The sequence below is a fragment of the Arachis hypogaea genome, chromosome 6, assembly GCF_003086295.3.
Source record: "Arachis hypogaea cultivar Tifrunner chromosome 6, arahy.Tifrunner.gnm2.J5K5, whole genome shotgun sequence".
NCBI lineage: Eukaryota > Viridiplantae > Streptophyta > Magnoliopsida > Fabales > Fabaceae > Arachis > Arachis hypogaea.
In genome coordinates, this window is record NC_092041.1 from 59,595,822 (window position 1) to 59,610,107 (window position 14,286).

Here is a 14,286-nt window from a genome sequence, read left to right on the forward strand (position 1 = left end):
TAAATTCCAACTTTCGATAGAGTTTGTCCCTGGGACTTATTTATTGTCATTGTAAATGACATGATAATTGGGAATTGTCTTCTTTGAAACCTGACCGGCAGTGTTTCATTATTTGGAATTAGATTCAGTTTTGGGATAAGAACAATACTTCCAACTTTGTTACCAGTTAAAGTCTTGCATTCTATCACATGATTTCCCATTCTTCTAACTTGCATCCTCGTTCTATTGCACAAACCATTAGTTTGGTCTATATTTCACAGCAACATAATAGGAGCGCCAACCTTCAGGACCAACTTGTGTGGTGGTAGACCTGAACAATTTATTCCATTTAGAATCTCCGACGAGAAAGCATCTAACTCAAATTTCATATTTTCCTTTTCAGCATACACAGAGTCTGAACTTAAGTAGACTCTTTCTTGTCCAGGTAACCCTGCAGTCATCTTGTTGTTGACATCACTGACACAATCCAAAGTTGGTGCAAGAATTGCTCTATCCTTGAAATAATTTTCAACAGATAAATTGGATAACATATCTGGATACACGAAATCAATGAGGTCATCCAAAGTTGTCTCAGAATTCTTAATCAAAATGTCAGATGGTATATGAATGATCGATTCACCATCTGTTGTATCGCCAGCCAAACCATCACCAATTTTGAGTAGCCATTCTGCAAAATTTCTGAGTTCTTGTATGTTGTTGTTTTCACCTAGTGACAATCTCATGTTTTTTGTAAGCTTCAAAACCTTACAATTATGCCACAAATATGAAGAATTAATAGAAGACTGAATTATATCTTGCCTTGAACCTCTGGGAATCACAGATAAAATTTGTCTAAAATCTTCTCTGAGAACAACAACTTTACCTCCAAATGGCAAATGAGCATTATACGAATCTGAGCACCTTAAGATGTCTCTGAGGCATTTGTCTAAAGCTTCGTAACAATACTTACTTATCATTGGAGTTTCATCCCATATGATTAATTTGGCCTTGGATATTAACCTTGCAAGAGGACTTCCCTGTTTAATGCTACACAAAGAATCCTCATTTATGGCCAAAGGAATTTTAAACCTTGAATGTGCAGTTCTTCCATTAGGCAACAAAAGTGCAGCAATCCCACTCGAAGCAACATTTAAAACTATACCTCCTTTAGACCTAATTGAGCATGATATAGTTGACCATAAGAATGTTTTTCACAACCACCTTGACCATATAAGAAGAAAAGTCCACCCATATTACCGCTAACAGCACCAATTATTTGATCGTATGCAAATTTCTGCTCATTAGTTAGCCTTTCTAAATACCCACTTAGTTCATTCGCAAGAGCATTAACGTCAAAATAATTGAAACAATTGACTATTATGACTCATATATATATATATATATATATATATATATATATATATACACACACACACACACACACTAATTACAAACGATATGAATTTTTAATGGAAATACTTGATACTAATAGAAAAAAATTATATAAATAGAAATTATTTAATTTCAATTTCAATTTTATATAACAAAACAGTGGTTTTCAAAAATTATGGAATCTGTTTTTGACATATGTATTATGCCATACATATAAATTATACGGGTTATTATATAAATTCAAATATATGCATAACAAAACAGTTAATATTATATATTTTCTACATTAATTATATGTCAATATTTAAAAAAAAGAGATAAAAAAAGAGATATATAAATATGTATAATATTATTGCTATATATAAAGAAGTTTTATATTGTTTTAATTATAGAGACTTACTATAATTATATAAAATTTAATTTAGAAAATAATTTTCCTTGCCATAAATAATATACTAAAACGGTTAGTATATTATCTTCTTTATGGTTAATTGAATTTATCAATGATTTTTCTGTGTAAATCATTATTACCCAGTTTTTAATAATTACTTAATATACAAATTTTGAAATTGGAAATTGTTATTACTAATTCAATTAACCGGTTAATTGAGTAATAATTGTCAAATTATTAAGGTGCAAAATCATTGATTTACTCAATAAATTTCCATATATTATTTATATTTCAAGTAATAATTTGAAATTATATTATTTACCCGGTTAATAATACTATTATTAATAATTATTTTTGCATTGATTTTTAGATCAATTATTAAATAATTATTTTTGTTAAGATAATTGTTTATAAATTATTTCAAATTATATTTTGTTAAGATATAATTATTTAGATTATTACTCATGGCACCGGTATAATTTCATTTTATACCAATTAATCAATTATAATTATATGACACGGGTGTAATTTCAATTTTATCCATTGATTATTGGCAAATAAATTTTATTCCAATTATAAATAAAATCTGTTTTTATTGGTAAATAAATTGTCTTTAGGTCAACGATTTAACATATGTGTAGATTTATTTTTTGTCAAATATAATGAAAATACAAATAAAAAAATAAATGATAAAAATAAACTTAATAATATCTGACACTACTTCATTTTATTAAATTATTTAAAAATAGCACATCCACAAAAAAATAATCTAATATATAAATTGAGACAATAATTTAAAAATCTATAATTATAATTTAATCAAATACTAATAGTAAAACCAAATTACCTAAACAATATTGAACATATTCTAGTCCTTAGTCACGTATAGTATAGAATCATTCTTGTAACGACAACCAACTGAAATAATATCATAAGTTTCAATATTTAGAATTCGTACAAAATCAGACCATCCTCTTGTTAGATAAGTTTCATCATCCGCTATCCATGCAATGCGGCAAGGTATAGAATTGCTACATCGAGAAACCAAACAAACTCTTATTCCCCTCAATGGCATTGCATGCATGCAAAAGAAAGCTGGTAATTTTTGAAAAAAATCAAAATATGTTAAAAAATTATTCTAATAATGAACAGCTTAAACTAAGAAAATTTAAATATATTACCAATCGTTGAAATTGCATATCTGAATTTGTCATGAATTTAGCAAAACTGAACGCTTACATCCTTCGGTAAAGTAGAGACTATTGCCTCTTCTTTGAACGCTTACATCCATGTAGTTGGAACCCGAATCAGTGAAGATAACTCGATGAGGTATTTCATGGATGTGATGCATTGTAAATGATTGTGGCAAAATACAATCGAACTGGAACATTAGACGATAAAAATAACTTAGAGTAACAACAAATAAAAAATTATTAAAAGAATAATATAATAGAATGAGTATATAAAAAAATATTATAAAAAATTATAAATTGTACCTTAAAAGGATCAACTTCAATAAAAAACGAAGAATACATTCTTATTCTATGAAGTAGTAAAAACACTAAATATAAAATTATGAATTGACTCTCAAATTTAGATTCATGTACCACAGAAAAATACTATATATAGACTTTAGTAAAACAAAAATAAATATGTAAATTACCTATTATTAAGGTAATTTTTTAATAATGCATTAAATTTTGATTTGATACAATTATAATGAAGATATGTTTCTAAATTAGTATAATTATATATTATTCATTAAATATTAATTACAATATAATTATAATTAAAGATATTTTTTATAAAATAATTTAGAAAAATTATTTGATATACGTGAATCGGGTAACAAAGATTTTTTATTTTTATTATTACTATTATTGATATTATTATTATCATTAAAATTATTAAAAGTATTTTTAATTGATAATTGATAAGTAGTTTAATAGTGCATTAAATATTGATTTGATATAATTATAATGAAGATATGTTGCTAAATTAGTATTATTATATATTATTCATTTAGTATTAATTATAATATAATTACAATAAAATAATTTAGAATAGAAAAAAAATTTATTCATTTTGGAGGGAAAACAGAGGCATGAGAGATCGACACGTCACCTTTAGTAGCTGGGGGAAAACCCAGTTTTAGTATATTAAGTAGATAAATCTTGGAAAGCATGATTAGGGGAGAATTGAGTGAATCAACCCCATACACTTGAGTGCATAGAGCGGATACACATCCGGTAAGGGTTTGATCACTCAATTATATGTCTCCACCTATGATCATCTTTTCTTGCAAGTTTGTAAAATCTTTCAATGATTCAATTCAATTGTGGGTTGATTTGATTTCTATTGCCTTAGCCCTTGTGCTTGTATATGTATTCTTGGAAATTGACTTGTTTTGACCAAGTAGATGCATTCATGTAGATAGGTTGCATTTAGCTAGTTTGCATTGAATAAATGTTGATACCCTTTTGCTTCTTTCTTGATTTTAGCATGAGGACATGCTCAGTTTAAGTGTGTGGAGATTTGATAAACCCCGATTTTGTGGTTTATCTTATGCTTAATTTGGGGGATTTTATCACCTTTTCCCACATTTATTCAATAAAATAGCATGGTTTTGTAATTCTCCCTTGAATTGAGTTTAAGTGTAAAAACATGCTTTTTAGGCCCTTAAATTGGTGATTTTAACTCACTTTAATTCCATTCGATGCCTTGATGTGTTTGTTGAGTGATTTCAGGTTCATAAGGCAAGTATTGGATGGAAGAAACGAGGAGAAAAGCATGCAAAGTGGAGAATGCATGAGGAAACAAGAATTGGGAATGCATCAATGGGCGCGCACGCGTACAAGGCGCATAGAGACGCGCATAGAGACGTGCACGCATACATGATGCGTCTGCGCGGATGAAGAAATAGCTAATCGACGCGCACGCGCACATGGTGCGCACGCGCCGATACTCGCACGTGACTCACTTAAGGGCAAAACGCTGGAGGCGATTTCTAAGCAGCCCATGCCCAATTCCAACCTGTTTCTGAGTGTATTTCATGCAAAATTGAAGCCCAAGCAAAGGGGGGAGCAATTGTTTGTAGATTAGCATCATGTAGTATAATTTATAGAGAGAGAAGCTCCCTATTCTCTCTAGAATTAGGGTAGGTTAGGTTAATTTCATCATAGATCTAGGTCCAATTTCATGTTTTCATCTTATTTCTTTTATGAACTCTTGCTTCTACACCTTCATTCTCTTAGTTTGTGATGGTAATCTTACTTTTATGCCTCTTTGTTTATGATTGATGAACACTTCTTGGATTTGGATTTTTCTTTAATGCAATTGATGTTTGTTGTTCTCTTTATTGTTGATTTGAGTTGTTGATCTTGTTTAATTGCAATTGGTAGTTGGTAGATTTTATTATTCTTGCTCATTTACCATGCTTTTCATTTATGCCTTCTAAGTGTTTGACAAAATGCTTGGTTGGTCTTTAGAGTAGAATTTATTGCTCTTGGCTTGGGAAGGTAACTTAAGAACTCTTGAGTTGCTAGTGTCCAAGTGATTGAAGATTAGGAGCCATTGACCTTAGATCTCACTAATTGAATTGGTAGAGAACTAGGACTTATGGACTTGGGTTGACATTCATTTGACTTTCCTTTATTAGTGAAAAGATGACTTAATGGGGTTGATCCTTGCCAATTCTCATGTTGTGGTTAGTGATAAGGATAGAAATCTTTGACCACCAACCCTTGCCAAGGCCCTTTTGTTATTTGAATTTCCTTATCGTTTACTTTTCATTTCTTATTCCAAAAATCCCAAAACATACTTCATAGCCAATAAGCATACACTTCATTGCAATCCTTGTGAGATGACTCGGAGTCCAAATACTCTGGTTAATTTTCATTTGGGGTTTGTACATGTGACAAAACCAAATTTAATTTGATGCGAGAGTTGTTTGCTGGTTTGGAGCTATGCTTACAATGAAATTCCTTTTTCTATAAGAGAAATTCCAAACCAACGCAATCCCCGTTCATCATGAGGCTAACGTGGCTCTTCTTTGCTTCCTTTGTCCTGAAATCAAATAAAACAGTGTGCATCAAAGCTCTGTTCCAAGTCATGAGATCATGCATCATCCATTTTATCATTCAATTCCTGCATAATTCTCATGAAATCATGTATAGTTAACAATGTTTGCTTGAATCAAGATGTAAGTGTATTTTTACCCAAAACTTGCTTATTTACTAAGAAAATGCATGAAACTACCCTAAAATAGTAAAGAAAAGGTCAGTGAAACTGGCCAAGATGCCCTGACATCACAACACCAAACTACTTGCTTGTCCCTAAGCAAGTACTGAAGCATAAGAATGATGAATGAAAGAACAAGAGAAACAAGTTCTTATTATAGAAGTCAAGTTCTTGGTTTATGGGGTTTCATGCATAGCAATTTAGGTTCATTCCTTTATTGGTTTTCAGGTCCTTATCATGCTCTTGAATACTCACTTGATTGCATCCTATGAGATCCTTATCCATTGATCCCCTCTTTCCTTTAAGGGTTTATTGCATTTTTTTAGGCTAAGTGCTTTGTGAGGGGGCGACTCTTTAAGATAAGCTTTCAGCCAACACTCCCAAACCAGTTGGTTCAAGATGCTAGGTGTTGAGACACCCCTAAGGACCTTCTCCCTCAAGTCTCTCTCCCCCACACATGCACACCACAGGCATATGGTTTGTTATTTTCTTTTCTTGAGGCCTTGGTGTCCAGCACCTCTTTGGGTTAATAAGTGTTTTGTAGCAAGGTTGCTCTTGATAGTGGATTTTCAGTTGATAATCCCGGGTTAGTTAACCCAAGTTACCAAGTGATGAAGCACTCCTGAGAACTTATTCATCCAAGCAGATCCTTTGTACAAGAACACCACAGACACATGCCTCAAGATTCAAACCCTTGGTGCCTAGCCTAATTTCTTATTCTTTTTCTTTCCTTTTCAAACTCTCACAGTTCTTTTCCTTTTTCTTATTAGGATCTTGTTGTTTAGCTAGTCTCATAGAATGTGCTTCAAGCATATGAATCATAAAATCTAGTTACTTGTATACCTTGTTGGTGAACCAACTTAGCTGATCAATTACCACACCACAAACATTGAGAACTTTCTTCACAAGATGAACCCCACTCTGGTTTTTCATAACATTTTCTTTTATTTAGCTTAAAGGGCAAGCATACATTTTAGCAGGGTGAAAATGAAAACTGGGAACTTAGACCAGTAACCCTGATATGTGAATAAAGAGGAACAAGCAGAATATGAATGTCCCTGAGAACAATATTCAATCATACTTTCAATTAAATTACTATAACTCAGAGACAATTAAATACAATACAACCTCTTGATGTCGTCCTGTTTCTTTCTTGTCATCATCATCCTAGCTTTTGCATCCTTATTTGTCTCCTTGGTTGATGGTTTATGGTCATTCTAAGGGATTGATTGAATTTCTGTAAAACTGTTGGAAGTTGCTTATTCCCCAAGCACTTGAAAAACAGTTAGCATGCATGTATGCTTGTGAATTTCTGAACTTAATTTGGTGTGTGAACACTAAACTTAGTTCCTTGCCTAATGCAGCAAATTGAATACATGCAGAAACCTCATGTGCTTTCATTAAGAAAACAACTATGAGCTAGAAAAGAAAACTATGAACTAGAAATTAAACATCTGTCAAGTAGTTTCTCTGATTGTTAGAGCAAATGCTTTATCATTGAAGGGTTGCAATGCGATCTTCAGATAGAGTCTTTGGTGGAACACTAAACTTAGAGTTCCACATTCACCCTTGGATTTTTTTGGTGTGCAACACCAAACTTAGCTCCTCACAATACAGAGAACTCTACTTGAATCTTTTATTGAGATGATAATGAAAAGAAAACTACCTCAGGTTGGGTTGCCTCCCAACAAAGCGCCTTTTTAGCGTTGCTAGCTCGACGGTTGCTTCTTTAGTTGAGATTATACTTCTGTTTGGGGCCCACCCCATGTTACCCAAGTAGTGTTTGAGTCTTTGCCCATTCACAGTGAATGTCCTCCTTGAGCTTTCTTTCATGATTTCTATGTGTCCATAAGGTGAGACCTTTGTGACCAGAAAGGGTCCCGACCACCTTGATTTGAGTTTCCCAGGGAAGAGTCTTAGTTTGGAGTTGTAGAGGAGTACTTGTTGTCCTTCTTTGAAACTTCTTGGTGCCAGGTTGAGATCATGTCTCCTTTTTGCTTTTTCCTTATAGATCTTAGTGTTTTCAGAGGCTTGAGACCTAAGCTCCTCCAGTTCTTGCAGCTACAAGACCCTTTTTTCACCTGCAACAGTGCTGTCGAGGTTTAGTATCTTGAGAGCCCAAAAGGCTTTGTGCTCCAGCTCTAATGGTAAATGACAGGCCTTTCTATACACCAATTAATATGGGGACATCCCAATTGGTGTTTTGAAGGCTGTCCTATATGCCCAAAGAGCATCATCCAACTTTTTCGCCCAGTCCTTTCTTGATGCCCCCACAGTCTTTTCCAAGATCCTTTTTAACTCTCTGTTGGATATCTCGATTTGCTCACTTGTTTCATGATGATAACTGTGGCAACCTTATGCTTCAACCCATATCTTAGGAGTAGAATCTCCAATGGTTTGTTGCAAAAATAACTCCCTCCGTCACTGATGAGGGCTCGTGGAACTCCAAATCAGCTGAAGATATTCTTTCTAAGAAAGTTCATGACCACCTTGTTGTCATTTGTTGGGGTTTCCATAGCCTTCACCCACTTAGATATATAGTCCACTGCCACTAAAATATGCTTGTTTGAATATGAGGTTGGGAATGGTCCCATGAAATCGATCCCCCAAACATCAAATAGTTTGAGTTCTAAGATGAATTGCTGTGGCATCTCATTTCTCTTGGGTAGATTTCTAACCCTTTGACACTCATCGCAGCTCCTCACCAGTTCCTTGGCATCCTTGAAGATAGTAGGTCAGAAGAACCCCATTGCAGTACCTTTGATGCAGTTCTTTTTCCTCCAAAATGACCTCCATAGCTAGAACTATGGCAATTCCATAGGACCTATCGTCTCTCTTCTTCTGAAATGCACCTCCTAAGGATTCCGTCTGAGCACTTCTTGAAGAGATATGGCTCATCCCAAATGAAATATTTAGCATCATTGATGAGTTTTCTTCTTTGATGTTTGTTGATTCCAGGAGGCAAGTCACCAGTTGCCTTAAAATTGGTAATATCTGCAAACCAGGGTGCCTTGTGAACCAACATTAACTTCTCATCTAGAAAGAACTCATTTACACTTGTATCATGTGTACCACTTTTCTCACAAGGGATCTTGGATAGATGATCTGCTACCTTGTTCTCCACACCCTTTTTGTCTCTAATCTCAATATTGAATTCCTGCAATAATAAGATCCATCTTATCAGTCTTGGTTTTGATTCCTGTTTGGCAAATAGATATTTAAGTGCTGTGTGATCGGTGAAAACAATCACTTTTTAGCCAATAAGATATGATCTAAATTTGTCAAATGCAAAAACTATTGCCAGTAACTCCTTTTTAGTAGTGGTATAATTTCGTTGAGTGTTATTGAGGACTTTGCAGGCATAGTATATGACATGCACCAAATTATCTTTCCTCTGTCCTAATACTGCCCCAACTGCGAAATCAGATGCATCACACATCAGTTCGAATAGTAAGTTCCAATCAGGTGGGGTGATGATAGGAGTTGAGGACAACTTATTTTTCAAGTTTTCGAATGCTAGCATGCACGTCTCATCAAAGATAAATGGTGTATCAGACATAAGGAGATTGCTTAAGGGCTTGGCTATCTTTGAAAAATCTTTAATAAATCTTCTGTAGAAGCCAGCATGCCCTAAAAAGCTCTTAATTGCCTTGACATCACTCGATGGAGGTAATTTTTCAATTAGTTCCACCTTAGCTCTGTCTACCTCAATGCCTTGGTTAGAAACTTTATGGCCAAGGACTATTCCTTCTATCACCATAAAGTGGCATTTTTCCCAATTCAAGACCAGATTAGTCTCTGGATATCTTTTTAATACCAAGGCAAGATGATTTAGGCAATTAGGAAAGGAATCCCCAAATTCTGAAAAGTCATCCATAAAGACTTCAATGAACTTCTCTATCATATCCAAGAAGATAGAAAGCATGCAGCGTTGAAAAGTTGCAGGTGCATTGCATAGCCCAAATGGCATGCGCCTGTAGGCAAACACTCCATATGGGCAAGTAAATGATGTTTTCTCCTAGTCTCTTAGATCAACCACTATTTGGTTATATCCTAAATAACCATCTAGAAAACAATAATATGCATGTCTTGCAAGTCTTTCCAGCATATGGTCCATGAAGGGGAGTGGAAAATGATCTTTTCTTGTGGCTTCATTGGGTTTTCAGTAATCAATGCACATCCTCCATCCTGTGATGGTTCTTGTAGGGATTAGCTCGTTCCTTTCATTGGGTACTACAGTGATTCCTCCTTTCTTGGGGACCACTTGGACGGGACTGACCCATGGGCTATCCAAAATTGGGTAGATTACCCCTCCCTGCCATAGCTTCATGACTTCCTTCTGTACCACTTCCTTCATGACTGGATTCAGCCTCCTTTGGGGTTGAATGGAAGGTTTGGCATCATCTTCCAACAGTATCTTATGCATGTATATGGCCGAACTGATTCCCTTCATGTCAGCAAGTGTCCATCCAATGGCATCCTTATACTTTTGCAATACTTGGAGTAATTCCTCCTCTTGTTCTTGGCTAAGGGCTGAGTTTATAATCACTGGATAACTTTTATTCTCTCCTAAATATGCATACTTGAGAGTGGGCGGCAGTGCCTTTAGTTCAAGTTTGGGTGCTTTTTTTTCATTCTTCTCCTTTAGTGTACCCTGAACATGAACCTCAGCTGTTGCATCCTCTTCACTTGATGCTAATTCCTCTTCTTTTGTCAACCCCTCAAGTTCTTCCTCTTCAAAAGTCTCTTGCACTACAGCTTCTACTGAATCCAACCACATACATTCTCCCAATGATTCTTGTGGGTAACTCATGGCCTTGAACACATTGAATATCATTTTCTTCTCATGTAGTCTAAGGATAAGTTCACCCTTTTGGACATCAATGATGGCTCCGGCAGTGGCTAAGAATGGCCTTCCTAGGATGATAGAGGTCTTGGCTCCTTCCTCCATATCCAACACTACAAAGTCTGCTGGGAAGATAAAGTCTTCTACCGTCACCAAAAAGTCTTCTACTATTACGTGAGGAAACTTGAATGATCGGTCTGCCAGTTGCAGGGCCATTCTTGTTGGCTTGGCCCCCTCAATCCTCATTTTTCTCATCATTTCTAAGGACATCAGATTTATGCTAGGTCCTAAATCACATAAAGCTTTTTCTACTGTGATTTCTCCTATGATACAATGAATCTAGAAGCTCTCAGGATCTTTCAATTCCTGGGGTAATTTGTGCGTAATGATTACACTACATTCTTTGGTTACTACCACAGTCTCGTTGTTCTTCCAACTTCTCTTCTTGGTCATCAACTCCTTCAAGAACTTGGCATAGAGAGGTGTTTGCTCTATTGCTTCAGCAAATGGTATGTTAATCTGTAATTTCTTGAAGATTTCTAAGAATATTGAGAATTGGCTGTCCTCTCCCTTCTTCTTCAATTGCTGAGGGTATGGGGCTTTTGGAACGTATGGCTTCAGTACTTCTCCTTCTTGATGTGAATTGGGAGTGAAAACTTGAACTTCATCTTGTCCCTTTTCCTTTTCATCCTTGTGATTTCTTGGAGGTCTCCTTCAATTCCTTCCCACTTCTGAGGGTGATAGCCTGGCACTCCTCCCTTGGGGTTGAATTAGTGTTGCTGCGAATGTTGTGGCTAGGGACTTGCTTAAATAAGTAGCTAATTTGTGTTTCAAGTTTCTTGATGGCAGCATCTTGATTCAGCATATTGGATCGCACTTCTTCCCGAAATGCTTTACTGTCTTGAACTTCCTTGCATATATCTTCAAGTAGAGTCTCAATTCTGGAGAGTCTATCTTCGGGTGGTGATGGTGAATTAAGGTAGGAGGGGTGAGAAGGGGTGAGTCTATCTAACTGCTTGGTGATCATCCTGTTTTGAGCCAGCAATGCATCCATATAGTTTAGCTCCATCACTCCTCGAGTGTTGCCCTTTTCAGAAGCTTAGAAGTAGTCATTCTCAACTACAGTCTCAATGACATCTATGGCTTCTTCAATGGTCTTTTTCTTGTTTAGAGATCCCCCGGATGAGTGGTCTACTGCCTTCTTTGATTCATAAGAAAGACCCTCATAGAAAATATGTAGTTCCACCCATTCATTGAACATATCTGGTGGGCACCTTCTTGTTAAGTCCTTAAACCTCTCCCATGCCTCACAGAGAGTTTCACCATCTTGTTGCTTGAAGGTTTGTACCTCAGCTCTCAACCTGTTGATTCTTTGAGGAGGGTAGAATCTCGTCAAGAATTTGTTCACCACATCTTTCCACATTGTTAAACTCTCCTTCGGGAAAGATTTCAACCATTTAGATGCTTTATCCCTGAGTGAAAAGGGAAACAAAAGTAGTATATAGGTGTCAGGATGAACCCCATTAGACTTCACAGTATCACATATCCTTAGGAAAGTGGTTAGATGTTGATTGGGGTCTTCTTGGGCACTTCCTCCGAATGCACAACTGTTCTGAATGAGGGTGATGAGCTGGGACTTTAGTTCAAAGTTATTGGCATGTATGATTGGCTTTTGAATGCTACTTCTATAATTTCTTGGGTTTGGGTTGATGTGAGAGCCTATAACTCTTCTCTCTTTCCCAGCATGATTCACTGGGCCTTCTCTGGCATGGTTGTGAGCTTCTTCTTCATGGTGGTTCTCCATATTCTCCTCCATGTCTGTTTTAAAATACTCCTCTTCTTCCTCAGCACCAACGACTCTCTTCCCTCTTGCTTCCCTCCTTAATCTAAGGAAGGTCCTCTCAGGTTCAGAATCAAAGGAAGTTGAAGTTCTGCTTCTTCTACCTGTCATACAACCAATAGAGAAAAAAGCAAGAAAGAAAATAAATGAAGAAATTACTCTTGTTAGAATGGTTGTTAGTGTGAGTGGTGCAATGTATCAAACAGTTAGTGGGTTAGTGAAATAAATGGTAGATAGCCAGGAAAACAGATGAAGAAGAAAGAAAACAGAAACGAAATAGCTAACTGGAAGTAAATGACTAAGATGAAATAATCAAAACAAAGAAAATTGCTCAATCTAGTTATCCTCCAACTTAATCATTGTCGATACAAAATCAATCCCCGGCAACGGTGCCATAAACTTGATGCACGAAAACTTGTCTCTCAAGAAACTTGTCTCTCCCGTTGCATCTGATCCGGATTGCCAGATTCTAAACCGGGATGATGGAACCGTAGATGCCGTGCCCCTTCAGACTCGTCTTCCTTCTCCTCAGACTGATGCTGCCGGGAAAGCTCCCGATCTTTAGCTCATCTTTTTTCTGGATATTTTGTGTAAATAGCCCGGTTTGTGGGCTTTTGAAATTTGTTTTCTTTGTTCTTCTTGACGTTTCTAGTTGTCTGCCTTGCAACTCTTTTTGAAAAACAAAAGTAGCTTCCGAGGTTGGTTTTGTGGTGGCCTCTTGAAGCTTTATCGTATTATACATGATATCTGTTGAAATTTTGCTGTCTGGCCTTTTTAAGTTGTTTGCGTGCTTATCGTTTGTAGCTTGGATCCTTTTGAGGCCGTGCCTGTGGGGGGTCTGACTTGTTTCTCGGTTTTCTCGCTTTTGTTTGTATTTTTAGCACTTTATGACCGATTTATGTTGGTCGCCCTCAAAAGTTATTTTTGTGATCCCCTTTTCTGGGCCTTTACTCGGTCTCTTTCAGGGATTATGTTGATAACTTTTTAGTAGTAGGAGTCCGACTTGGTTATGTCAGTCTCCTTTAAGTTATTTTTCGTAGTCCTCATTCTTGGATCTTTGTCAGATCTATTTCATGGACTATTCGTATAACTTTTTAGTGGTAGGAGTCCGACTTGGTTATGTCGGTCTCCTTTAAGTTATTTTTTTGTAGTCCTCTTTCTTGGATCTTTGTCAGATCTCTTTCAGGGACTATTCGTATAATTTTTTAGTGGTAGGAGTCCGACTTGGTTATGACGGTCTCCTGTAAGTTATTTTTCGTAGTCCTCTTTCATGGATCTTTGTCAGATCTCTTTCAGGGACTATTCGTATAACTTTTTAGTGGTAGGAGTCCGACTTGGTTATGTCGGTCTCCTTTAAGTTATTTTTCGTAGTCCTCTTTTCTTGGATCTTTGTCAGATCTCTTTCAGGGACTATTCGTATAACTTTTTAGTGGTAGGAGTCCGACTTGTTTATGTCGGTCTCCTGTAAGTTATTTTTCGTAGTCCTCTTTCTTGGATCTTTGTCAGATCTCTTTCAGGGACTATTCGTATAACTTTTTAGTGGTAGGAGTCCGACTTGGTTATGTCGGTCTCCTTTAAGTTATTTTTCGTAGTCCTCTT

At 35.9% G+C, this 14,286-nt stretch overlaps 1 protein-coding gene and 1 non-coding gene across 2 annotated transcripts; one reads left to right on the plus strand and one right to left on the minus strand.

The window, feature by feature from the left end:
• Nucleotides 1-254: 254 nt before the first annotated feature.
• LOC140173672 (uncharacterized) lies at nucleotides 255-10,781 on the minus strand. The gene is made up of 2 exons (XM_072198182.1): nucleotides 10,585-10,781; nucleotides 255-1,152 (listed from the first exon to the last, which is right to left on the minus strand). Exons 1-2 carry the CDS (start codon nucleotides 10,779-10,781, stop codon nucleotides 255-257), a joined length of 1,095 nt encoding a protein of 364 aa, XP_072054283.1.
• A 1,322-nt stretch (nucleotides 10,782-12,103) lies between these two features.
• LOC112699772 (small nucleolar RNA R71) lies at nucleotides 12,104-12,210 on the plus strand. The gene has a single exon (XR_003152711.1). It is a non-coding gene; the product is annotated as a small nucleolar RNA R71 (small nucleolar RNA).
• The last annotated feature ends 2,076 nt before the right edge of the window (nucleotides 12,211-14,286 follow it).